Raw genomic sequence first — 27,717 nt, 5'->3', positions numbered from 1 at the left:
GCCACCAGGGCTGCCCAACAAAGGGAATCTTAAAGTCAAAAAAGCTGCTCAGCTACTGCATGTAGAAAAGCCCAACAGATTAATAAAAAAGAGCAAACAACCGACCTTAAGAGCCATTAAATACAGAAAAAGTGTCAGGCTTAGTCAATTCATAGAGAAACAAACAGTTAAACAAAATTTACCAAGTCAGCAAAGATTAACTTGGTGGTGTGGGGATAGCAAAACTTATGATGGATAGAGTACATTTTTGGTAGCCTTTCTGGAGGGCAATTTGGAAACGTCTCAGGAGTCTTATCTCTTGGTGTCATAGAACTGATCCTAAGGAGATGGTCAGAAATGTGTGAAAGTAAGGAAATCCACAACTGGACAGTTTATAGCACTGGACTCTTTAATAGTGCAAAATCAAAGGTAACTTTAAAATCCAACAATAGGGGTATGGTTGAATTAATGGATAGGTCCACGTGCAGTGAGAAAATGAGACACTTGATGAAATAGGAGGTTCTGTGTAGGAAAAGCAAAGCATATTCAAGTGCAGCCATATATGATCTTGGTGTTAAAAAAATGTGTACACACGCGTAAGAGGAGGAAAAAAGACGCAAGCAATGCTCCAGTGTGAACTTTATTGCTAAAGGTTAGGATTACAGGGGATTTTCACGGTTTCTGTGCATTTGATGTTGCCTAGGCTTTCTATTCTAAACACACTGATTATCAGAGAAGAAAAGTATCCTGAAGTGGGGTTCTGGCGGACGGTGTACAATCAGTTACGAATAAAGTAAGTTTATTTGCATTTGGGACCCTGAATCGTTCAGTCTCTGCTGCCTGACCTCCTCCTGCCTCGACTCCTGGACCTAGAGGAGCTCTGGCTCCGGCTGCCCCGGCCGCGGCTGCGGCCCCTCTTCCTGCCTCGGCTCCGTGAACTGGGCCCGTCGCGGCTCCTCGACAGGTGTTTGTGAGACTTCTTCCCCCGGTGGCTGCTCCTCCTCTTCCTCTCGGCTTCCCCGTTTCTCTTGTAGGAGTGGACCGGGCTGGGGCTTCTTCGCCGCCGCGGCCTCCCATAGTACTCATCGTGGTGACCCGTCCTCTCTCTCCTCTCCGAGCCCTTCCCAAAGGATGAGCCGGTCCGATCGGGAGACAGGTAGATGTCTCTGTTAGCTTCCCAAAACTCATTGTTGGGATTTCTGAACACATGAAGAAAGTTGCAGTGTTTTCCTCTTGGGCACTGGTGTATTTCAAATAAACCTGCAACGGCACAGTGAGGAAATAGCATTTACTGCTGGCCCTTTATCTGGTTTAGAAGGTACACTGCCGACGTTCGGACGTGACAGACCTATCTCCTCCTGTGTATTATTTCAAAGCAGCTTATGTAAATTGATATCATAGCTCTGCTGCCCAGAACTGCAAAAACATTCAAACACTCTAACAAACGGCACTGTGAACGGTAACAAAGCAAAAGGTGTTCATTAAGCTGAGTATCCCGGTCCCCGACCGGATGGATGAGGGTGTGGAGTGCGACCGACCGAACGCATGGTGACCACATGGGGGGTTTTGAGGGCTCCACCGTCCCACTGATAGACGGTGTAGATCCCTAATTCACACCGAAGCGCCAGCCCCTGGGAATCCCGGGACAGCGCTCGGACAGCGTGCTGGTGGCAGGACAGCTACTGGCCAGAAGGGAGCCCTATCAGAAGTGGAGGACTTTGTATTTTTTCTTTACACTTTAAGGAGAAGATGGTAAACATTGGCCTCATGCTCTTAAATTTACCAAGTGCTTTTAGTATGGAAGATTCTTGTCACAGGTGAAATCTACTCGAACAACTTAGTGGTCCTCTTGAGGCTTTCAACCTTTTTTTTTTAAAGTTTGTCAATTCCCCAAATATGTAAAACGGTCAAAAAAAAAAAAAAAAAAAGCAAAGTACCTCCACACCACACATTATATGCGAAAACTCAAAATTGATCCGAGTCCTAAATGTAAGACATGAAACCGTACAACTCTTTGAGGAAGACATACAAGTAAAATCTTCATGACACTGGGCTGAGCAATGGATTCTTGGGGATGACACCAAGAGTACAAGCAAAAAAAAAAAAAAAAAAAAAAAAAGATAAAACAGATTTCATCAAAATTATAGACTTCTATACTTCACAGGACATCGTCAAAGTGAACGGGCAACCCACAAAATGGGAGCGAATATCGGCCAATCATATCTGCAATAAGGGGCTTCGACAGATGGAAGAGTAAAACCCCATGGTAAAAGGACAACCTAATTAACAAGGGGCAAGGTATCTAAATAGGCCTCTCTCCAAGGAGGACACACGTATGGCCAATCAGGAGGACGCACCAAAGACACTCAACATCATTAATTACTAGGGAAAGTAGCAAAGTTGTTATTTTAAAAAAATAGGTGAAAGAGTCTCCTGCTTTGGGGGAGCTGGTGTCACACTCGGAAGCACCTCACCGAAAGGGCACGCCGCGTTCCCATGAACTGACAAAAATAACCGCCGGCAGGGAAACGCCAGTTCCAGCTCTTTTAGCCCGCAAGCTCTCAAACCTCAGACGTCATGGTTCTTCTGCTCTCCAAAGCAAGGAACTCTAAATTCTTGTTTTGCCCCCTTCAATAAATGGTTTTTAAGTGACGGCATCCATTAAGACCAGGCTGCCAGAGATAAAGCCTTCGTAAATTATGGATTTTGTTTAATGAGAGGTTTTAAGCAGGCAAATGTAAAGCCAAGAAAAGGAAAGTGTAAGAGAAGTGCTCCCCTAAGGCCTGGACAGTTTCACCCCTGTTTCCAGAGGAGTTCAACGATAAATAGTTTGGCTGAGCTCGTCTGACGGAAATAAAAAAAATAACAAGGCCTTGAGAATTGCTGGCTACTTAGAGGACTGACTCATCTCTGGACTCGGCGGCCACAGTCTGATGAGTCAGCCTCACTGCGCCCCGCCACACCCTACAGCTACAGCCGACCTCTACTGCACAAAACATGTCTTTCAAGCCAGGCAGGAAATGCCATCATGTTTGAAGGTGGCAGGGATGACCGAAAATTCACGAGGGATAAAGATACGGGAGAAAACCCAGCTTGCATGAGGGGAGCCCGTGAGGAGAGGTCATCTCTGACGTGGCCACAAGGAAAAGGCAGCTTCTCGCAAACACAACTCAGGCTTCCTGAAGTTTGAGGGCTCGGGATGAGGATGAGATGGTGGGAATTCTAGCCCCAACTCTGTCACGGAGATGCCGTGACTGCAGCCACCTCATCCACAGCATGATCTACAAGCTCTATTACAGACCTAAAGTGCGAGGTTCTTTACGTAACGGTCTCTGCTCGTCTAGTGCATGAGGCACAAGCTAGGTTTCGCCCCTTTAAGAGACTCTTCTCAAGGTGCCCGGATGGCTCAGTGGGTTGAGCATCCGACTCTTGATCCCAGCTCAGGTCTTGATCTCAGGGTGGGGAGGTCAAGCCCCACACTGGGCTCCACGCTGGGCATGGAGCCTACTTTTTTTTAAAAAATGTTTTTTTCCCTTAAAAATGTCCCTTTACACAACAGCGGAACCACTGGGGTAAAATCATCGTGTTGTATTTTACCACAAATTGCCATTTTCCATCGGGTCACTGGACAGAATTCGCACTGAAGCTGCCGTCCTGCATACCATCGTCCGTTAAACAGAGAGAGGGCTGCCTGGCATTCTTCTTCCCTTCAAAAAAAAACACAAATTAAAGGATGCATTTTACAGTAACTTTCTATTATGTAGATGACCCCCACTGTTCATTAACTTTCTTATTAGTTTATCATCAGACCACCAAGTTCACTGCTTTTGTACTAGGGAGTCCTCCTTAGAGCATTCAAGCTCCTGAAGCTCACAATATATTCAGGAAGGCTTTTTGCTAACCCTCCGAGAGGTTCTGATGCATGGAAATCGGCTGGAGTCAAAGCTGCTTAAACCAATAGATTGGACCATTAAAAATGCAGAAGTGTTTCCCATCATCAGAGCCTCTCCTTTCTCAGCTAGGATTGCTGTTTTTCTTATTACAGTGGTTAATTGATCCCATTAGCCACGGCGGGGCCCAGACAAACAGCAGGACAAGAAGAAATGATACACCAACTGCTCTCTTAGGGGGCCGAAGGCATACCAAGATTACACGGGGCTTCGATTTCTGGCTTTTCCAATGTACCCTTTTCTGTTCTCGATGCTAGCCACTCCCTTTTCAGTTTGTATTTTAATTATGAAAACTATGTAAGTAAAAAAAATAACCACTGTAAAAGATTCAAAACTATGTTAAGTATACAATGCATGAAATGCAAATGCATTCTCAAGTCCCTTTGGATATCTCTATCAGCTCTTAATATTACATTTTTAAAAATAACACACATGTGAAAGCCATCTATTTCGTGGGAAAAACCCAGACAGCAACATAATTACACTACACTGTGACAAAATATTTATGTTCAGAATACTTACGATTGATACTGAACATACACATTGCCCCTCAGATGAGGTTCCAAGTTGCAGCTGACCTAAGGAGCAATGAAGAATTTGATCATAAAAAAAGAGAGAGAAGAAGGAGGAAAAGAAATCCTCCAGTCATCACAATGCACTTTGTCCAAGGTAACACTACCAAAAGTAGTTAACATTTGAAGATTCCAAAATCCAGCTACCATGCCACTCCCAGGCCTATTTAAGGCATGCTTCAGCACACCACACCATTACAGGCCCCAATTATTTGATGCCTGCTGATCCAGATTCGTTTTTCATGAATGTGAAATGCTTCACACGTACATACAAATACAGAAAACAAAAATCAACCACCCAATTTCAAGATGAACACTTGCCATTTTCAACTAAGAATGGTTAAATATGCAAAACATTAAAGACCCAGTTGAAAGCCTTCTGCCTAGCGTCCCTTCCCTATCACATGGATGAGCACTAACTAGCCTGAGGCTGGTGTATCCTTCATATTCCAAATGCAAACAAATATACGTGCACCTCTCCACACAGACACAAACATGCATATCCATATGTATACAGACAGGCACATACACATACATCCGTGCCATAGAATCATACATGTTATGTACAGACACCTATTATAAACATATGGGTAGACTTTATGTGAATATATGGGTATATTTATATATACGTATGCAAAGAAACCCATATATGTATTGGTAAACAATGCACAGGACTGCTTTGTACATTTAAAATTTTTAACACACAAAGTATATTTTACATTTTTTCCAAATATCATCACATAAACATGACTCATTTGAACTGTATACTGGGTATATCAAAATACCAAATTCATTTATCCACTCCTCTAATGATGACTATCATCATTAGATAGGTGCTTTCAATTTTTCAACAAACAGTGCTGCAGTCAGCATTCCTGAACATGTCTCTGTGGATACAAGGATTTCTAAGATGCATGACCAGAACTAGTGTGCCAGTCTGTAGGTTCACATGTACCTTCAACTTCACTAGATATTGGTAAACTTCTTTCTGAAGTGGTTTTACTAATTGACACATCCTTGCCCACTCTTGGTATTAACAGAATTTATCATTTTTTACCTGATAGGTGTAAATAATCTCATTTAACATGCACTGTTCCTATTACTAGGCTGAGCATTTGATCATTTGTCTTCAAAAATGACAAATCTGGACACACAGATCAATGGGACAGAACAGAAAGCTCAGAAATAAACCCATGATTATATGGCCAATTAATCTATGACAAAGGAGGAATGATTATGCAATGGGAAAAAGCCTCTCCACAAATGCTTCTGGGAAAACTGGACAGCTACATGCAAAAAAAATGAAACTGGACCACTTTCTCACACCATACACAAAAAATAAACTCAAAATGGATTACGGACCTAAATGTGAGACCTAAAACCATAAAAATCCTGGAAAAGAGCACAAGCAGTAATTTCTCTGACATGGGCCCTAGCAGCATTTCTCTAGGTAGGTCTCCAGAGGCAAGGGAAACAAAAGCAAAAATAAACTACTGGGACCACATCAAAATAAAAAGCTTCTGCATAGCAAAGGTAACAATCAACACAACTAATAAAAGGCAACCTGTGTAGTAAGAGAAGACTTTTGCAAATGACATATCTGATAAAGGGTCAGTATCCAAAATATATAAAGAACTTATATGACTCAAAGCCCAAAAACCAAATAATCCAATTAAAAATGGGCAGAAGACATGAATATTTTTCCAAAGACGAATACAGACAACCAACAGACACATGAGAAGAAGCTCAACATCACTCATCATCAGGGAAATGTAAATCCAAACCACAATGAGATACCACCTCACACCTGTCAGAATGGCTCAAATTGAATAGAAATAAGTGTTGACAAGGACGCAGAATAAAAGGAACCCTGGTGTGCTGTTGGTGAGAATGCACACTGGTGCAGCCACTGTGGAAAATAGCATGGAGGTTCCTCAAAAAGTTAAAAATAGAACTACCATATGATCCAGTAATCGCACTACTGGGTATTGACCCAAAGAAAATGAAAATGCTAATTCAAAGGGATACATGGACCCCTATATGTATAGCAGCATCATTTACAATGGACAAATTATGGCAATAGCCCCAGTGCCCATTGATAGATGGATGAGGTTGTGGTATATATACAATGGAATGTTACTCAGCCATAAAAAAAGAATGAGATCTTGCCATTTGCAACAACATGGATGGAGCTACACAGCATAATGCTAAGCAAAATAAGACAGAGAAAGGCAAATACCATGATTTCACTCCTATGTGGAATTTAAGAAAACAAACAAAAAGGGAAAAACTGAAAAACTCTTAACTACAGAACTGATGTTTACCAGAGGGGAGGTGGGTAGGGGGACTGGGTGAAATAGGTGATGAGGATGAAGAGTACACTTATTTTGATGAGCACTGAGTAATGTATAGAACTTTGGAATCACCATATTGTACACCCGAAACTAACACTGTATGTTAACTATGCTGGAATTAAAATAAATAAAAATAGACAAATCTGATTTGTTTTTATTTAATGGTATAAGAAGGTCCTCAGATATTGATACAAATGATCAGCTTTTATTTTCAAAATGAATCTACAATGTTACAAATTTGTTCTACAGTATTTTTGTTAGAGTACTCAAAAAGAGGCACACTCCATAATGATAGTTTATAACATCATCCTTAGAAAGACGAGGAATGATAGTTTATAACATCATCCTTGAAGACTAAAAAGGCCTTAGGAGACCACATCAGTTTCACCAGCGACCTCAGAGATCATTTAATCCAGTTGTTCCCAAGGACCCATTAATTTTCCATTAATTCAGTGTTTTCAAACTTCTTTTATTAAGAATTTACTAAAGAGCTGTCCATGTAAAATTGCCAATGTGATTAGCATGAGGTTGGCTGATAAAATTCTAAACTGAAGGACAAAAAACAATAAACCACACCGTGGGGCAGCCCTGGTGGCACAGCGGTTTGGCGCCACCTGCAGCCTGGGGTGTGATCCTGGAGACCCGGGATCAGGTCCCGCGTCGGGCTCCCTGCATGGAGCCTGTATCTCCCTCTCCCTCTGCCTGTGTCTCTGCCTCTCTCTCTGTGTAGATGAATAAATAAGTAAAATCTTTAAAAAATAAATAAATAAACCACACCGTGGCTAGCAGGTGCAGCCTGTTCTAAGTAATGGTGTGACTTCCACTAACCAGGTGGAAGTTTTGAAAGCAGCTCTGCCACTGACTTCACAGAAGCAATGCAATGTAGGGACCCCACGAGGGAAACCACTGATATAGTCTAATGCCCTCCCTTTCGGGACGAGGCAAAAGCATGAAGAGGCAAAGTGATATGTGCAAAGAGCTAGTCAAACCATGCAGACCCCCCAGCGTGCTATGGCGCCATGCGGGGCTGGCCCTGTGGCTCTAGTGATCACTGCTTGTGCTGAGAAGCAGTGTGAAGACCGGGAGGTGCATGGAACACATATGGAAAGGGAAAGAGAAAATTTAAAAGATTTTTTAAATTAGGAACTCAGGGGCACCTGGGTGGCTCAGTCAATTGAGCATCTGACTTTGACTCAGGTCATGATCTCAGGGTCCTGGGATTGAGCCCTGTGTCGGACTCCCTACTCAGCGGAGAGCCTGCTTCTCACTCTCCTGCTCCCCCTGCTTGTGCTCTGTGTCAAATAAATAAAATCTTTAAAAAAAATTTAAAAAGAGTGGGATTAGAGGAGCACCTGGCCATCTCAGTGGGTAGAATGTTCGACTCTTGATCTCAGGGTCTGAGTTCGAGCCCCACATCGGGCTACCTGCTCAGCAGTCTGCTTCTCCCTCTCCCTCTGTGTGTGCACATGTGCTCTCTCTCTAATAAATAAAATCTTAAAAAAAAAAACAGTTGTGAACTCACTGTACATTAAGTACAGCTTTGCATTTCATGAGTGCTGATGCTTAGCAGTCGCTCTGCTGTTTCCTGGCTGTTCCAACTTTCCTGTCATTGCTAACTTGCAGGAAAAAAAACTCACGATTTTATTCCTTTTTTTCTTCCCCCTTCAAATTATGGGGCATTTCCCCCACCCTACCATAGCAAAATCATTCCGGTTTGGATCTGATCAAGTCACAAAGTGGGAGGCCTCACTATGCTAGGATTCGAGCCCCAGGGTCCCAAGAGCAGCTACTAGTACCTCTGCCTTTATTCGTGCCTTGAGGAATGTTTTCCAATAACTGTGTACTCTGAAAGGCCCCTTTTCAGCCGGTATGCTGCATCACAAGCCACAATTTGGGGAACACTATGTTCAGTACACTATGTTCAGTACTGAATGAATAAAAACAATGTCAAAAGAAGGAATCAAGGTTTCTGTTCTTGGGTAGCTCCAAAATGAATTAGTACCTGGGGTGGAAGGTGCAAGCAAGTGCCATTATCATGCGGCAAACTCAGTAAGCGGGGGTGTTACACTGTGCACGCTGCAGCTCTAGGTGAGACCCACTACAAAGGAAGGGACAGCTGCCTTCTCCATCATATGCAGCCTCTACATGAACAGTGGGATGCCTATCTGCAGGACCTTACGCAGTTCTGATTTCATGTAGTCCTCTACCGTATCAGCAGTGAGGGGTGGTAGAAAGGGAGAAGAAAGTCACATTTACTGAGAGCCCGGGCACCCAACTTTGGACCAGGCATTGCGCCATCACACACTCCCCGCCCAGGCAGACAGCCTGTGCCCTAGCGCTCATGTCCTCTAGGGTACTTTGGTGGGAAGTGAAGCAGTCCCCTTCTTCATGTGCATCGTGCACACCCACCTTGAACTGGATCACTTTCCCCACATTCTTGAACTCCGGAAGCACGTCATCATAGAAGTCCAGGAACTGCTGGTAGGTTTCCTCTTCACTGTACTCTAGGCTCGCGTCTGGGTCATAGTCATCCCTTCTGCACTGCTCCATCCCAAACGTTGTAAACATGCTTTTAATAAGAAGTGTGGGGCTCGAAGATGGAAAATTGTGTTTACGTGAACACCTGCATATGAAAGGAGAACTTAAATGCAGCACTCCAAGAGTTAGAAATTGTACACTAAAAGTTCCCTTTAGGGGCACCTGAGTGGCTCAGCCGGTTAAGCGTCTGCCTTTGGCTCAGGTCATGATCCTGCGGTCCTGGGATCAAGCACTGCGTCAGGTTCCCTGCTCAGTGGGGAGCCTGCTTCTTCCTCTCCTCCCTACTCATGCTCTCTCATTCTGTTGTCTCTCACTCTCTCCCATAAAATAAATAAATCTTTAAGAAAAAACTCCCTTTAAACTTTGAGAGACTTCTCTACAAGTCTCTCTTCTTCACTGCAAGATAATAAACCCCATTCAGATGTCAAAGTGTAACACTGAAACCGACCAATAGATCTGCTCTCGTTAAGATGTAAAGTTGGGAATTACTTCCATGTCCATATGCCATTTGGCTGCCTTTTGATGAAGTTCCCAAAGTGTTACACATGTAAAAGCATAGGAGGAAAAGTCCACTGACCTGACAGGCTGGGGTGACGGGCACAAGGATACCATATGTGGGACTCAGGAGGAAGGTGAGAACAATACAATCCTGGTTCTATACAATCTTCAACTAACTCAATGCTTAAAGAACAGGGTAACCTACGAGTTTCGAGCTAACGGAATATTTCAATTTCACATGTGTACACACAGCATTTCATAGTTATCAGGGCATTTTTCTATTTCTTCCCCTGATCCTTGCAGCCTGTTAGGACAGTCAGGGCTTGCATCTTCCCCACTTTGCAAAGAGAGAAGCAGAGGCCTAGAGCAGCACACTTACCCAGGGCACCTGGCTGGTAAGAGGGGGCTGGGAAGGCGGGGTTAAGCTACAGTCTAGTGCCTGTCCATCATACGGCATGATGCACAGACTTCCCATATAATGAGGAGGCTAAGCATTAGGAAGAACGATTTTCTTTTCAGAGTTTAAACCGTGCCACACCAGGTTGTATGTGAGTAATTTAAGTCTTCTATAGGGGTTTACTTTATTTACTTCCCTCTCTGAAAAGGAGAAGGAAAAGAAAATGTAGTTCAAGGTTCCAAATCACCGGATTTTCCTGATTAGGTTTCTAGTTATTAAAAAATGGGTTAAGGCAAAATTTTTAGGAAAAAAAGCAATCCCCAGAAATAAGGAAGAAAAGAAGCTGAAGAATAAGGCAAGTGTCAGCAAAATCAATTACCGTGAAATGACTAAACGTTTAACTCCCACTCACTTCCCATGTCTATAAACTGACATCTGTGCGCCCAGTGAGACAATGCACCCAGAGTGCCCCCCCGCACACCGCACCCAGCTCAGACATGTGCAGTGTCCAGGAATGTGAAATGTTCTACTTTCCAAAGGACCCTCCTAGATGATTCAGTAGGGACCTCGTGATAGATCCATCTTCCCAAATATAGCTACCAACTGCACAAAGAGTGAAAGTTCAACCTGACCACAAGTGTTAGCAAATCCAAAATTTACAAGTAGGAAACACAGACAGATTTAAACATGGAACCAATTTAACAGGGTTAAAATTCTGCTCGTGGGATTTTACATCTGAATGAACCTGGCTCTAATTCCTAGAGTGTCAAACGAGCATGTGAGTTTGGGCACAGGGCCCAAGTCCCTGTTTAGGGAAAATCCCCACTTGGCTTGGAGACAGTCTGCACAATCTGTGTATACTCAGGGCTAGTCCTACTACAGCCCCTCCTGAGAAGTCAGCTAAGGCAAGAGGTATTTGGGAAGGCAATCTAAAGGTGTGATACCAAACCTGTTTGGTTCCCAGAATCACCTGGAAAGAACCGAGATTTCTGAGGTTCTGTCCCAAACCATCTGTCAAGACCTCAGGGTGGGGAACCATATTTTCAAAGTAACTCCCCACCTGATCCTGAAGGTCAGCCATGTTTGGGAACCCCTGGTTTAGGCCATGCTATGTACTTAAGATGCAGATACTTGAATCAAGTTAAGACTGCCATGAAATCACAGTTAAGACATCACCCTAGCCCAAGGTCAGCCACTGAACCGTGTGGTCTCCAGATGCCCCTTTGGGCATAGCTAACCCACTACACCCTTTTCTCTTCTTAAGGGAGCTCTTGAGTTGCCCACTACCTTTGTCCTTCACAGATTTCAAGATACATGCTGAAATGAGGCTGCAATCATTTATTGAAGATCTCTGTGAGAACATTTTCAGGGAAAATTATGTAAGCAGCTGTTAATAAGACATCTATCGAAGTTATGGCCTACCTCCTTCCTCAATGTCTTTACGCAGTATTGCATGGGAGAAAGATATAGAACCTAATGCCTGGAAAATCTGTCTTTCCAGAGATACCATGCATTCTTCCTTTTCGGTAAGAACTAAATTTCCTCTTGGGCTGTGTTACAATCCAGTGCCAAGTGTACTGCACACTCACAATAACTCACTTTCTCCTCCTTCCCTTGCTTTCCATGTCTTTCACTACACTTAATGCAATAGATTATGAGCCCTCTTTAAATCACTTCTGGAAACCAGTGAGTTAAAATAGCTATCCTGATATGTAAGTTTTACCTTTCATCAGTGATCATGTTTTCAGGAGGGTGAAACAACAATAAAAAAACCCGGAACTCTAACAAAAAAAAAAAAAAAAAAAAAAAAAAAAACCCGGAACTCCCCCTCAAAGCTGTGACTCCAGAAGTATCAGCTCCAGAAAGGTTCTAGAATTGACCTGTGGACTCATGACAAAAACAGAAACACTAAAGAAACACTTCAGTGATGAAGTATCTGTCTGATGATGTGACAAGCCTTAACAGAAAACAACAGCTGTAGGATCCTGGAGCATGGCTCTCTTTAAGAGGGGAACAGTCTTGTTGTCTGAAAGGATGGTGCTGCATTTTGTAACTGCTCATTTCATAGAATTGTATTTCACAATTCACCACCCGAATGATGAAAATACCCAAACTGCTCTCATACTTTGATGGCGGTGATAGTGAAATTTCACATGCCTATGAAAATATGAAGAAATGTTCCCAAACTAACCTGCTCACTGTCACTATGTCCTTGGAACGACTCTCAGGGCTGTGTGAGCACCTGACGGACTCTTCTCCTTTCCACAAACACACACTGCCCACGGATGTCCTGAAACCCTTCAGGACACACCCCCTTCTCTCGTTCATGCCCATCCAAAGGGGAATTTATAATCTGATGACCACAGTCTTAAGATTCAAGGTAATGTTGGAGATACATCATAAAGGAGGAAACCTGCAACTAGAAAACCTACCCACACAGATGTGAATTTATACTGAGTCCCCATTGTCTTTCGCGGGCACTTCCCATGTTTTCTTTGCTGGGGGGTGTTTAATGCCAATGATTACTATTTCTTGATGAACTAAGCCTAAGTTTAGGAAACACTTCTAAAGGTAAAAAGGGGAATAAAGTCTCTTCTTCTTTCCTTAGTTCCCAGTTCCTCAAGAGGAGGCTTTCACTACTGACCACATCCTACGAATCCTTTCACAGATATTCTGACTTTACACAACCCTAGTCATGAACCATAAAAGGAACTACGCAGCCTGCATTAGGGGCTCTCAGTCCTAGGGCACACAAGAAACACCAGAGGACATTTCAAAAGTAAGGCTGCCTGCGTCTCAGAGATTTCCCCAACTTGAGGTAGGACATACATTTTTTAAAGCTTTCTAGAGGATTCTCATGTGCACCTGGGTTGAGAACCACTGCTCTTGGGCAGCCCCGGTGGCCCAGCGGTTTAGCGCTGCCTTCAGCCGCGGGTGTGAACCTGGAGACTCGGGATTGAGTCCCACGTCAGGCTCCCTGCATGGAGCCTGCTTCTCTCTCTGCCTGTGTCTCTGCCTCTCTCTCTCCGTGTCTGTCATGAATAAATAAATAAAGAAAAAAAATGAAAATCCAAGTATAACTTAAAAAAAAAAAAAAGAGAACCACTGCTCTTAAAAAATATAAAAAGGCATGAGGGCTTAACTTCAAAAAGAAAAATAAGAGGAAGAGAGAGCAAGATTATATTTTCAAAGAAGGACATGAAACTCATGGCATGGATAATTTTATGAATAAAATAACATGAATGAAAATACGGAGTTTTCTCATTACATACATATGAATCTGCCTATTCACGTCCCTTTCAGGACTAATAGAATCCTAAGAAACAAGTAGATGTTTTCTGCAAAATGCTTAGTAATCACCAGATTTTGTCTTGGATAGACTATCATAAATTATTTTTCAACTTTTGAGTTGTTCATTTTTTTTTGAGTTGTTCATTCATTAATAAGCCAAATGATAAACATCACCAATGCCTGGCACATAGTAAGGATTTAAATATTTGCTAAATGAATGAACTGACACTTAGTTCTCCATGTGAATGGCTTGTTTCAAAAACATGGAGCCAAAAGAGGCAGGCAGCCGAGTGTCTCAGAGAATAAGGGCAACCACAACAAAATGAAAATACCAGCCAACACTCGGGACAGTGTTTGCCATATGCCTGGCACGGTGTCTGGGTTTGCCCTGCATTCACTCCTTGCAGCCTCACAAACTCCTCCAAAAGGAGAGACTATTTTTCATCCCCATTTTACAGATGAGGAAACTAAGGCTCAGAAGGCTTAAGTAACTCTCCCCAACTGACAGCTGCTTAAGTCAGTTTTTGCACCCAGGCTCTGTTCCTGAGTCCAAGCAGACAGACTGAGAATGGGGAATGAGAAAACTTTTCCTCATTCACTCGGGTTCTGTCTTTCACAGATAGCCTTGGGCATGCCAATTTTTTTAAAGTCTCTTCTGTGCATGGTGTTGGCCACTCAAAAATAAGTAAATAAAAATAAATAAAGCCAAGCTGCTCCGGTCTCTTGAAATATGTTCTTTCTCCATCCAAATTGTCCCACGTGGACTCATGCAAGCACAGGAAGAAAACAAAAAGAACAAGGTCTTCATGAAGCTGTGAAGGAATGCAAAGGAAGCCCTATCAGAGAACTAGGCTGAGCCTACCCAGGGAACATGTACAGGAGGAGCAATGTGACTGGAGAAGCAGCAAGAAAGCAGCAGATACCTGACTGGGAACCTCTCAAACTCAAGCCCGTGCTGCACCCCCAAAGAGAACAACCTCGACATTGTGATCCACTGAATTCTGACCCGATAAAGCAAAATTAGTTACCTATCTCCAAATCTGCACGCTCCTGTTTTACTGTAGAATGGACAATTAGCTCGATCTTTCTCCATTATCCTTAAGTCGATGGGTGGTTCTGGGTTTTGCCATGTGGCACCATTTTCCAACTGTTGAAAATAACCGTGACTTTATTGGTGGTGTAAAAATCCATGAAGAACTCCATGTTTAAAATGTATGCAAATATTTTGGCCAAAAATAAAAAATAGATTTAAGAATATATACTTTTAGGTCATAACAGGCAACCCAAACTTCACGAACAATTGCCCGGAGACATGCACTGTGTCTTTCCTGGCTCCCAGTCATCGCCCATCATCAGGCGTCAGTCACTGTGGCTACCAGGAACTGTCACCGAGGTCTCCCTTCTGTCCAGCCATTCTGAATGAGGTCAAAGGACTTGTCAGGGAACCACCCCTGAGAGAGACCAAAGTTGCTCTGTAGCAAGTCAAACCATTTATTTCAGGGCAACAGTGTGTGATGCTGCTCACACACACTGTAAGGACTATAAATAATACAGTCCAGAGAGGTGACTCGATACCATTTGCTTTTGCTCATCAAAAAACTTTTGCTGCTGTTGTTGCTGCTGTAAAAATCACAGAGCTACAAAAGTGATTCTGATACTCAGATGTGACCTAAATAGCTTACCACAAAATTAACATGATACTGGAAGAACCGTTTTTAAAGAAATGTTCACTGATCTCTAATCTGAATGAAAGATTTGAAAATACCTCATTTTCAGCCTGCTCCAGCATCTTCTGCACAGCTTCCTACAAATGGTGCAAACATAGGACTAATGAAAACCTGCAAGTCAGGAATGTCACGTCTGGTTTCTCTGGTTAAGAATCTCTGTAACAATTAAAAACATAAAAACAAAAACAAAACCCCGCACACATCAAAGGTTTCAGGTTCTAATTTGCTTTCTACAGCACAGATCTTCTGAAAAGCTTTCAAAGGACATATAGCTGAGAATGTTTATTCAAATAGGACATTTATTAGCTCCCATTGCAAAACAGTCTTATAATAGTTTCAGTTAACAGTAATACTTAGCATATTTGCTCATATATACCACATTCTAGCTTTTAAAATGAGTGATATAGTATCAGAGAATTATTATAAAATGCAATGCTTAGATCAAACATCATCAACACTTAACAGATATTAAAGTATGACATGTACAGCAGTAACTCGGGTTGATGAAAAAGATCAAACTTTTCGGTAAGGCAAAGGAAGTCTTACAATGTGCCAGTAAATTTTGAGCTGTCATTTAAACAAGTTTTAAATTATTCTTGACAGACTTCTCTTCCCTAGCCCCTTAAAGCATTACATAAAAGACTCCTCTGCCTCACTGCTTACTTGAGAACGCTATCAGGACCCCTGGTTAACTTAACATGCTCACCAGGCAACTCTGGTTCTTCTCCACCCCCAATCACCTGAACACCCCACATCTCCATAAAGGACATTGCCGTTTGCCCCCTTGTTTGGACTAACAATCTAAAAAGGAGAACTGGAATTCCTCTCCTTTTCCTTCCCCTCCCTGTCCGTTCAACCATACACCTCACATCTGTGGACTTATCCTAACTAAGCACTGCCCTCATCCAAACCACCATCATGTCCTATCTGGAACAGCAGTCTTCTAACTGGTCACTCTATTTCCATTCTTGTCTCCTTGGTCACCGCTCCTGTTCTCCACCCCCTGACCTGTCTTTATACAAAAGTTAGAATGATCTGTTAAGGGTATAGACATGAATTAAGTGAAGTCAAACCCTGCTTAAAAACCCTGCTAATGGCTTCCCATGACAATATAAAACGCAAACTCCTCCTTCCAGTCTAGGAGGCCTTACATGATCTGACCCTGCCCACCTTCCTGACCCCTTCCCTCACCACCCACCGCTCTCTCCTTTGGTCTCCAAGATTCAGGCACCCTGACATCTTTTCAGCTCCATGCTCAGGCCTCTTCCCTCTGCCTGAACCCCTTTCCCCAACATTTTTGCACTCAGGTGTCAGCTCAAACCTCAGCTCCTTGGACAAGTCTTCCTTGACCAGGCAATTTAAAGAAGTACACATCCCTACCCCACTCACTATCACATGACTCTGTTTATTTCTTTATAGCACTTAAAATTATCTTTTTTGCTTACTCATCTGGCTCCCCATCTCAAAAACTCAAGGAGAGCAGGGACTGTATTTTTCACTGCTTTATCTCTATCTACTAGAGAAGTATCTAGCACACAGCAGAAACACGGCTGCATATCCCTTTATACATGCTTAGAACCTACTTTATCTTACCTGCCTCTCCATAAGGTCTCACCTGACTTCCTTTGAAAGAAAAGCTTTTGCTTTTTTATAAGCCTTAACTTTAATCTGATGCCACAAAGGCCTCAGTTGAGAACACTCTGTTAAAATGGGAATTGAGGGACACCTGGGTGGCTCAGCGATTGAATGTCTGCCTCTGGCTCAGGGCATGATCCCAAAGTTTTGGGATCAAGTCCCACATCGGGCTCCCTGCAGTGAGCCTGTTTCTCCCTCTATGTTTCTGCCTCTCTGTGTGTGTCTCTCATGAATAAACAAATAGCATCTTTAAAAAAAAAGGGGGCGGGGGGAATCGATTACTCTATAAAAAAACGACAAGCTCCCAAAAATTTCCCTGCCCCCTAAAACATTAGCATGGCCTCGCCTCATCTGTAATGCAGCGCTCAAATGAGGGTGTTAAAGATTTGCATGCACTGCAAAAAAAAAAAAAAAAGATTTGCACTGCAGGGGTGCCTGGGTAGCTCAATCACAGCTGAGTGTCCAGCTCTTGGTTTCGGCTCATGTCCTGATCTCATGGGTTATGGGATTGAGCCCCACATCAGGTTCCATACCCAGTGAGGAATGTGCTGGAGATTCTCTCCCTCTAGCCTTCCCCCCTACTCACATGCTCTCACACATGCTCTAAAATGAATAAATAAATCTTTTAAAAAAAAACTTGCACTGGATTTAACATGACTAAGATATAGACAAATGCATTTTATTTCATGATGAAGTGATTAACTACCCACTTTTATGCTATTCAAACTTGGGAATATGAGAGAAAAGATACATCCTGATGAATCAGTCAAGGAATGATGAGCTGTGGGATCTTGGAAATAAATACACCGTGTTAAGGAATAGCAGCAAAATAAACCAAAGCATTCTTTAAAAGATCCTGTAAGATATTGTACATATACCTTATAGATCCTTTTTTTTAAATAAGTGACTATGTGTTAGCTACAACGGCCTTTATAGCCAAGTTGGAAAAGAAGTCAAGATTTAGCAACAAAAAATATTTCCTAATTCCTCAGTATGGTAATTCCTGATTCTTTTTGGTCAATTCATTCTTGCTGACATGTCATAAACAGTTAAGTGTTTTATTGACTAAGTCAATGTGGACATGACACAAAATATTCTGTAAGTGGGTCAGCCCATATACAATGGAACCTCAGAGAAACACTTTGGTGTGAATGTCAAGAGCTAGAGCAAAAAAACATTGGCCCAAGAGTGGGACAAAATGTAAAGCAGGGCCAGCTGCCTGTTTTTCAAAATAAAACCAATAGAGTTTCATTGGAACACAGCCACAACCATTTATTTACATATTATCTATGGCTGTTTTCATAACCCACCAACAGAGCTGGATATTTGCAACGGACACCATATTCACCGTAAGGCCTAAAATATTGACTCTCTGCCTTTACAGAGAAAGTCTGCCAATCCCTGGTATAAAGGGGGAGTGGAAGAAGCTGAAGGAAAACCTTAATTTAAGGTATCTGCCACTGCACAGACCCAAAGAGGAGATAAGGAAACTCTAGTGTGTATCTGTGTTAACGCAGGACTCTGCCTAAACAGGGAAATGAAGCCCCAACCCTGTGATGCCTGCAGCTTACTCTGCAGCCCACCCAACAGCATATCTGTGCACCGAGAGGATACGCAGTGCGTTTATCCTCCTGTGACAGGAATCACCTCTCTTTCTCTCTTCTCCTGCAGCTTCTGCTCCTCCTCTTCTCTCTCTCTTCTCTGCTGCTCTTCCCACTCTTCCTTTAACTTTCTCTTTACCGGAAAAAAGAAAAGGAAAGGTAATTCTTGTCAATCACTTTCCAAAAACACTTAACATACAGGGCAGATAAATGAAAAACTTTAACACTGGTGAAATGGCTAATAACCATTTTTGTTAAGTTCAATATCTATAACTCCTCCTAAGAGCTATTTTAGTTAACTAGTTAGTTGGCCATCTGATTAACCTCCTACCTCTTGTTCTTCCTGCCGTTTTCTAGCCGCCTCTTCCTTTTCCTTCCTTCTTCTGAATTCTTCTTGTGCCTTCTGCTCCCGAAGCAACCACGCCTCATGTAATTTTTGCCTATCAATGTAATGATATAATCAAAAAAGAAATGAGCACTAATTTACAGTTACATACAATGATAGCAAAATGACATATTTGAGAATGATTAAGGTATCATGAAAGATTTTCTAGAAAGCAGTTAAGTGGAGGGATAAGAGGAACAGAGGCTATGAGTAGTGATCTCAGAAAAACACTACCTCACTAGCTCTCTTCCCAGAGGGTTAACAGGTGAAAATCACCACTTCAATATTTCCTATCCATGACATCTTTTATATAGAACAAGGACACTATGACTCTCCCTTTAGGATGACCATTGTGATGTTTAGGTGTCGATAAAGACGCCAACAAATCTCAAAGCACCATCTAGCTTTTCACGTTCAGGAGGTCCTACCCTTCCTCTTCTATCCATTTTACAAGCAGCAAATGTCAGACTGCGGCACTTTGAAAACCCAGCATCTGCTGCCCTCTATCTTCACACTGCTCCTCTAGATAGGTAAGAGCCTCCTGTAGCTTGCCCCCAAACACCTAAAGTGCTCCAAGAAGGGAATATAAAACTATATCTGATCCTGTCTTTAAAACAAAGAAAGCTAGGGGTTTGAAGATGACAAAGAGTCCTACAAATAAATTAACAGGTGTCTAGTTTACTTTTTAAAATGACCAATTGTGGGATCCCTGGGTGGCGCAGCGGTTTGGCGCCTGCCTTTGGCCCAGGGCGGGATCCTGGAGACCCGGGATCGAATCCCACGTCGGGCTCCCGGTGCATGGAGCCTGCTTCTCCCTCTGCCTGTGTCTCTGCCTCTCTCTCTCTCTCTCTGTGACTATCATAAATAAATAAAAAATAAAAAAATAAAATGACCAATTATAAGCAGATCTTATCTTAAAATGGCAAGCATCTCAGACATCCAATATCACAAGTTTCTAATTGAAAGATGGGTTACATTTCAAAAGTTGAAAAGCCAAATCAGGTGTTTAGAACCTAGATTGCATTTTCCCACTTATTTTGTAAAAGGGAAGTGAATTACAAGAAATGGCTCTGTATCACTTCAGCAACATTAGGCATTAAATACAATTTTATGTATGGCTGGGGAACCTATTCACAATTTCAAATACCCTATGGGAAAATATATTTCATTTCCAGGAACACATCTTTTAACCATGGTACAGGCAGGCACACTGCAGAGGTCAATGTTCCTGTGCACACTGTAGGTTATGTATAGATGTTTCAGTGTGTAGAACTCTGCTTTATAAACCTTTTGAGGAACGTATTAATTATATATAAACCGAACCAAAGTGCATATAAATCTAAGACCTCAAAAGAACAAAATGTTACACACTTTAAAATTTAATAACCTGAATATACTGCCAAGAACTAAAACTGTAGAACTCTGCTCGCATGGCTCCAACAAAATCCCTGCACTAGGAGGACTTGAGAAAACTCTAGCATGGCTTCCAGCCCAGCAAGGAGCAAAGCTCTCTCCTCCCGCTGATCCCTGACCCCAGCCCCTCCTCCTCACCCTCATTAAAATGCCTGCCCCAGAGAGCTCAAAGCTGAGAGAGCTCAAAGCTGCCAGGAAAATGGACTATCTGCTCTAGCTAACACAGGATCATAGGCCCCTGCCCTTCCTTTCATAGAGCATTTACTAAAAAAGGCTTCTAATTATGAATAAGTCTGTCTCAAGGACCTGGGAGCCATTACTGGGAAATGTCCCCTTTAAGAAAGACAAGGCCTGTGTCCCAGTGTCTGTGAAAGGCTAGGATGCGAACTTCCCTATCTGCCTGCTAACAAACACAGCTGGCCTAGTCACGTTTACGTGGACCAACCCTCGATACTTCCCCACCTCTCTATTTCTCCAGGGCCCCTGCACAAATCAGAATGGGGCTCTACTCTTGCCCCTACAGTCAGGGGTAATGGAATACAACCTGTTCTCATAACTTTAACGTCTGCCTGTGTTATTCTCTAATGCCATACCTCTGCTTCAAGGCAGTATGTAAAGCTATACAGTATTTCCACAATTAATTTTCCTGCTTTTCAACAACATACTATCATGTAACTTGTGCAGGAACAAAGATCAAAGGAACACAAAGATGGGGTTATCTGATTGAAAAGAAGAACTGCAAATAAATGAGAAATCAAAAAAATGACTCCCCTATTTCATACCATAAATGTCATCCTCATCCTCACAGAAATCTGGAACAACCAGAGTTATTTACAGCACCTCCTATATACTAACATGATGTTAAGTGCATACAATTGCCACCTCATTTCATCTCCCCAATTCCATGAGGCAGGTACTAGGACTGATTTTATTTCCATTTTGTCTCCATATTTAAGAGGAGGAAATTAAGGCTTAGGGGGATAAGCAACTTGGACACAGCCAGTAAGTGGCAGGGCCAGGACTGGAATGCAGTTCTGGCTCATCAACTCCATGTTTTCAATCGCTAGTACATTTTCTTTTGGCAGTTTTGCTGACTGCACCTGTTTATGTGCTTAGGTGGAGAACGGGAGTGAATTACATGCAAAGAAACCACATTCCCTACTAAACATGCTACTAAATAGCTAGAGAGCATCTATAAAGTTTTTTTTTTACTCCTGTTCAAATATATTTTTTTATTGTGGCGAAATTTACATACCATAAAATTTCGGATTTTAACCATTTTTAAGTGTACAGTTGAGTAGCATTAAGCACATTCACCTTATTGTGCACTACTGGAAAAAAAAAAACCCTACCCCCTGAAAAATAGTAAGAGAAAAAATAGAAGATTTTCATCATCTTGGGATGGAGGATGCCTTTTACAGTCCATACACCATGGTCAGGTATCAAGATGAAAGCTGATGACGTGAAAAACAAATTACAGTAAGTAATGCCATTAAGTCAAGTTAGGACTGATGACAAATATGAAAAGAATACATCACACATTTAATAAAGAGTTAATAATACCCTTAATCAGTAATAACCTTGCTTACATAACAAACTTAAAACAGTGTATCCCAAAAGAGAAAGCTGCAAGACTTAAGAAATATAAAATAGGTAATGAGATATATTCAAAAATACACAAACTTACTAATTGAGAAATGTACATTTGAAACAATAAAATGCATCTTTTCACTACAGGAGTTTTAAAACTGATGCCCGGTGTGAGTGAAGAAGGTACAGGGATCCGGGCACCTCAATTTACTGCTGGAAGAGCTGCAACTGGGATGGCCTTTCTACGCAACCACCAACAGTTTACAGGTACTTATCCTATGATCCCAACAATTTCACTTCTAGACATTTTTCTGAGGAAACAACTGGGCAGTTACCAAGGATATATAAGAATGGATACTCATGGCAACTTTGTATAGAATCGTAAAAATACTGAGTATAAATTAATAGGTGTTGTAAAGAAGACCCAAACTAGTTCATAAGGACTTTTAATATTTACTTTTTTCAATTTTTTTTCCCCACACTGGATGTGGAGCCCAACACCAGGCTTGAACTCACGACCCTGAGATGAAGACCTGGGCTGAGATCAACAGTCAGATGCCCAACCAACTGAGCCACCCAGGTGCCCCAAGACTTCAAATAAAACTGAGTTCATGAGAAGTGCTCCAATCGCTGCTGACCTCTCTATCTCCAACAGCTTCTCTTCTTCTAGACGTTGTTCTTCAATAAGAGCATCCTCTTCCTCCTTCTGTAAGAGTCCTAAGGGAATTTAAATGTTTCATTAAATGAGCTGAATATTGTAAAGCCAATGATTTAAAAAAAAAAAGATAAAATCTAATCTTTACAATTATGGTAGGAATGTTTTTAAAGCCTTCTAATAGGAAGGGCTCCAACCAACTAAATTTGAAACAACTATGAAACCCGAAAAGAATAATGGTAGATAACACAGTAAATTTAAAAAATTGAAAAAAAATAATAAAAAAATAAAAAATTGGTGGTTCTACAGTGATTCTCAAAAAGGCAATGGGCTATGAAAAGGAAGATTCATCTTTACAGAAGAATGGCAACTAAAAAATGTAGAAAGACTGTAGTAGAAAAAGTCATCATTTTTGCAACCCCCACAGTAAGAACTGATTTTTTTAAAAATGCTAAAAACATTGGATAAAACCTTATTGGGAAGAAGATATTTACTTGCACCATCTCAAAACACCAGCCCACATGTAAGTACTGATTACAAAGGGGAAACATTCTATATAAGGGAGCCAGATGATTGGCAACATTTTGACCACTTGCAGCAATACTAAGAGTAGAACGACCTGACATCATAGGCTCCCTGATGTGGGTAATGAGAGGTACACAGCATCAGTTTTGTAGTATTTGTCATAAGGAGTGTAACCTGAAGCTAATCAGGAGAAGACAGGCTACTCCAGAATGCAGGGCATTCCACCAGACAACTGGCTTGAGCTTTTGACAATAATCAGTCTTGTTTTTTTTTGTTTTGTTTTTTTTTTTTTAAGATTTATTTATTCATGAGACACACACACAGAGAGAGAGAGAGAGAGAGAGAGAGAGGCAGAGACACACAGGCAGAGGGAGAAGCAGGCTCCATGCAGGGAGCCCGATGTGGGACTCGATCCCGGGGGTCTCCAGGATCACAACCCAGGCTGAAGGCGGTGCTAAACCGCTAAGCCACCGGGGCTGCCCATCAGTCTTGTTTTGAGCAAGGTCAAGTATGGCCTGCATCTCACACCACTGAATTGTTGTTCCTTTACTTGGCTACAAGTCTGATATAGTGGTCCTTATTCTAAGGAGATGCAGGCTGAAGAATTTAGGGGTGAGAGGTCATGACATTGGCAACTGATATGCAAAAGGTTCAGAAAAAATATGGACATATGTATCCATCTATATAGGGAGTAAAGCAAAACATTAACACTGGCAAATCTGGATAATGGGTTCATGAATGTTTACCATTTTTTCAACTTTCTGTACACTGGAACATTTTCAAAATAAGAACACGGGAAAATATTTTTATTTCTTGTTTTTTAGTTTTTTAAAAGGATTTTATGTATTTATTCATGAGAGAAACAGAGAGAAGGAAGAGACATAGGCAGAGGGAGAAGCAGGCTCCCCTGGGGAGCCTGATGCAAGACTGGATCCCAGGATCTCGATCTGAGCCAAAGGTATATGCTCAACCACTGAGCCACCCAGGCATCCCGGGAAAATATTTTTAGTATAATAATTATATATATTATTATACATATATAATATAGATTCCTATTCCAAATTTAAATTTGGGGGGAAAAGGAGGAAAACTGAAGTGAAGGAAATATAACAGAAGATCTCAGGCTTAAAGGAAAAAGATTTTCTGTCTGTCATGTATGTTGAGTATAGTTCTAATCAAAGGCACACCCAGTCCTAGGTAATTACAATTTACTTTTCTTAAGCAAGTAAACTTTATTATCTCAGCATCTGAAATCAAAATAGGTCAAAAAAAATTTAGTGTAAGTTCTAACTCACACAGAATAAAATCTAATTATTCAGATTATTAAATGAGCTAATGTACATAAAGGACCTTCGAGAGAACCTGGCATAGGGCCTATGATTGACTTACAGAGATATGCCCATAAACTAGACACTGCCTGGCATAGCTGCTATTCAAAAATATCTGTCTGACTCACTCAACCCCTCCATCCTCCCAAAACCAAGCTGACACTCCTTAGAGGTGATCACTAACAGTACCAGGTATAGCATTTGCTCTACACATACACACAAATATATGCAAAGACACATGTAAGTATAGTATACCTAATTGTATCATACATACAATCATATGTATTAAAATCATGCAACCTGCTTTTTATTCTTAATGTCACCTTAATTTCTGACAAGGCAGCTCATCACAAGCTATTTCGAGTAGAACTGGATGCTAAAGAGGCTACCTGCAAATGAAGTCAAAATTCCAGAAACTCCTACCACTCATTTTCCAACTTGCTCTTATAGCAATTCTTATAGACTATGTCCCTATCCTAGCCTTCTGGGTATTGGTTGCCCATCCAATGTGTGCTACAATGAACAGCAATGTTTGGTAGGCCACATTATTCATGAAGCACCACTGAGTAAATAATTAGGAGTTGGAGTGGTCCAAAGTAGGAGCAGTAGTCCAGAGACAAGTACTTAGACTTGGATCTGCCATTAGATGTATAAGCCGGATGCAGTCACTTGCATTCTTCAACTGACTAGACTGCCAAAGGACATGATCCCACCCATGACTCTCCACAAAGGCTCACTCTGAAAGCACTTCGTGAAGTCAAAGGGGGAAAAAAATTCAACACAATACAAACAATAGTTCTAGGATTTAGAATAGGGGAGAAAATGATTAAGAAGTTAAAAAAGAAGTTATATTGGAAAAACACAGGCTAAGTTAAAAAAGGTAGCTAAGATTATTGAGGGGAAAGGGGGTGGGGGCAGACACCAAGGGCATTAATAACTCCAACCTACTCTTTTTTCCTTTTGTTTTTTATCCCTGATGCTTTGTCCTGCCTTTAGTGGTCCAGTTTTGAATAAAAGAGAGATGGTAACAGGTCACAGGTAAACACCCTGCTTCTCCCATTCTAAATATTCCAAGTATTGCTACTAAAAATAATTAAAAAGTAATTAACATGTCTACAACTATGTTTCACATGGCTAGTGAATACTGAATACTGGTTACTTGAGGCCCTTGCGTGTGGACTGTAAGAATTGTCTAGATACATTATTGCAATGTACACAAGTACCAAATCATTACAAAGTAATCAGTTATATGTCAAAAGGTCTGAAGATTGCCTGGATAGTCTAGATGGCAAACATAACACAGTACTGCTGTGCGATTTCAGTCCTTCCATCCACATTTATAACTAATATATAATTTTGTAAATTAGTACTAATTTCATTGTATTAAACAGGCAGGTTTAATATATATTTGTTAGATTCTGACACGTGAAGGATAAATGATACCATAGCCAGTACAGATGAAGATGCCACAAGCACTTTAATAGGAAAAACAACTGGCAAATAACCACAGGGCAACAGTAGTGGCACTCGCAACTCCACTCAGTACCATATTCATGCTCTAAGGTTGTTTTACCTCATTCCTAATGTTACATTAATCTAAATTTGAATTTTACTGGATGTGTAATTTCACTTGGTTTTATAACCTGTACATGTATGTTTTATAGTCTAATAAGAGTTTCATATCTGGTTTTATGCTTGTGTATATTTAAATGACAATAATAATTTGAGTCAAAGGGTCTCCCATGTTAGTCAAGTTTGAGAAAAATTTGCAAAATGTGTAAACCCTTCAAGTCCTGCTGGTTTTACAGATGAAGATATTCGCTGAGTAGTTAATATGTGCAAGGTTTGTGCTAGGTGCTGTAATTTATGATGCCTGCACCCGTAATATCAGATACTTCATAAATACTTACACACAATCAGTGATTGATTTACCATGACGTCTTTCCCCCTTTAGTACGTTAATATCGTTTGTGAAATGGGTCTAAGATCACTTTATTTGGAAGGCAATAGGCGCAGCGATTTTTCAGCAGGTCAGTACTTGGCTTCCTCTGGCACTGGGGCTTCAAGTTAGGACGGGAGCGGAGAGGGCAGTTTCGTACACAGAAAACGGGCTAAGGAGCCGGTTACCTGAGTCTCTCAATCGAGCCAGTTCCTGTCGTCGTTTCTTTCGTTTCGCCTTTTTCAGGGCAGCCCTGTACTTTTTGTGGCTGGAAGATTGAAACAGGCACACACTAGCGTCAATTGGCCGCACCTGCGCCGCCGCCAGAACCTGCTCACGCGCCCCCCGTCGCCCCCCGTCGCCCCCCGTCGCCCCCCGTCGCCTCCCGGCACCTAGCCGCTCCGAGTGACAGGAAATTGCTCGGGTGCCCGGGAGTGAATTCTTATTTCCCGTGCTTTAATTACGGAACAGGCATTCACTATCCCCTCGCCATTCCTTGACCAGCCGGCAGGTCTTTTCCATTCCGCCACCTGTTCACCTCCTCGCATCCCTCAGCCCACAGGCGCCCCTGACAGTCCCGGCTGCACCCCGGGGAGGGCTCGAGCGGCAGCAGTGCCTCGCCTGCTTGGCCCAGCTCCCCTTTCCTTCCGGCCTGCACATCCTCCATCAGCAGGCTCGGCTGGCCCCGTCCCGTCTTCTCAGCGGCTCATTACCCCCCAACCCAGCTTACCTTGGTTTCTCCGGAAACATCATCTTCTCGGGAGCCGCCATCTTGCCAGGGCCACCACACCCCCAGCACCCCACCCGTAGAGATGGCCGGAAGAGGCGGGATTAAGAGCAAGGGCACGGGCGCGCGCAGGCGCAAGGGGGGGTGCGGTGGGGAGCGTGCCCCCGCCGGGGAGGACCAGGTACGGAAGACGCGAGGTTCCGGGGGCCAGGTAGTCTTCCAGAACGCCCGCCAACAAATGTCTTCTTCCCGAAAATTCTTCCGTGTCCCTGAAAGTAATTCTTCCTTCCTAGCGCTTCCCCACTGCCTGCCCCCACACCATAGCAGTCTCTCTTGTGGCCAGGAAGTTAAAGTCCCATTTCTTTCTGGTTCCCATCCACTCACGAAACCTCGTCCCATACGTCACTCGCCTTCCGCGGACCCACCTATCAGCCCCTCAGACGAACTCCAGACTCCGCCCCGTTCTAGTCGTACCTGCTACCTCAGAAGGGAAACCCAACACCTGGGCTGTAAACGTCTCACTTCTGCTCCCAAGGAATGTGCTATGTAGAGGCACAAAAGAAGCGACACATTGATAAATATGGTAGAGGGGACGTAGTTTACTTAACAGTCC

General features: G+C 42.3%; 1 protein-coding gene across 1 annotated transcript; it reads right to left on the bottom strand.

Annotated features, from left to right (window-relative positions):
• Window positions 1-603: 603 nt before the first annotated feature.
• ZRSR2 (zinc finger CCCH-type, RNA binding motif and serine/arginine rich 2) lies at window positions 604-27,717 on the bottom strand. Its single transcript, XM_025997535.2, has 11 exons — window positions 27,108-27,717; window positions 26,566-26,645; window positions 22,569-22,647; window positions 18,874-18,982; window positions 18,589-18,675; window positions 15,345-15,383; window positions 14,608-14,726; window positions 9,265-9,478; window positions 4,452-4,507; window positions 3,577-3,686; window positions 604-1,239 (listed from the first exon to the last, which is right to left on the bottom strand). Exons 1-11 carry the CDS (start codon window positions 27,146-27,148, stop codon window positions 806-808), a joined length of 1,368 nt encoding a protein of 455 aa, XP_025853320.1. The 5' UTR covers window positions 27,149-27,717; the 3' UTR covers window positions 604-805.

The sequence above is a fragment of the Vulpes vulpes genome, chromosome X (assembly GCF_048418805.1).
Source record: "Vulpes vulpes isolate BD-2025 chromosome X, VulVul3, whole genome shotgun sequence".
Classification (NCBI taxonomy): domain Eukaryota; kingdom Metazoa; phylum Chordata; class Mammalia; order Carnivora; family Canidae; genus Vulpes; species Vulpes vulpes.
This window is presented reverse-complemented; position numbering and strand designations above follow the sequence as displayed.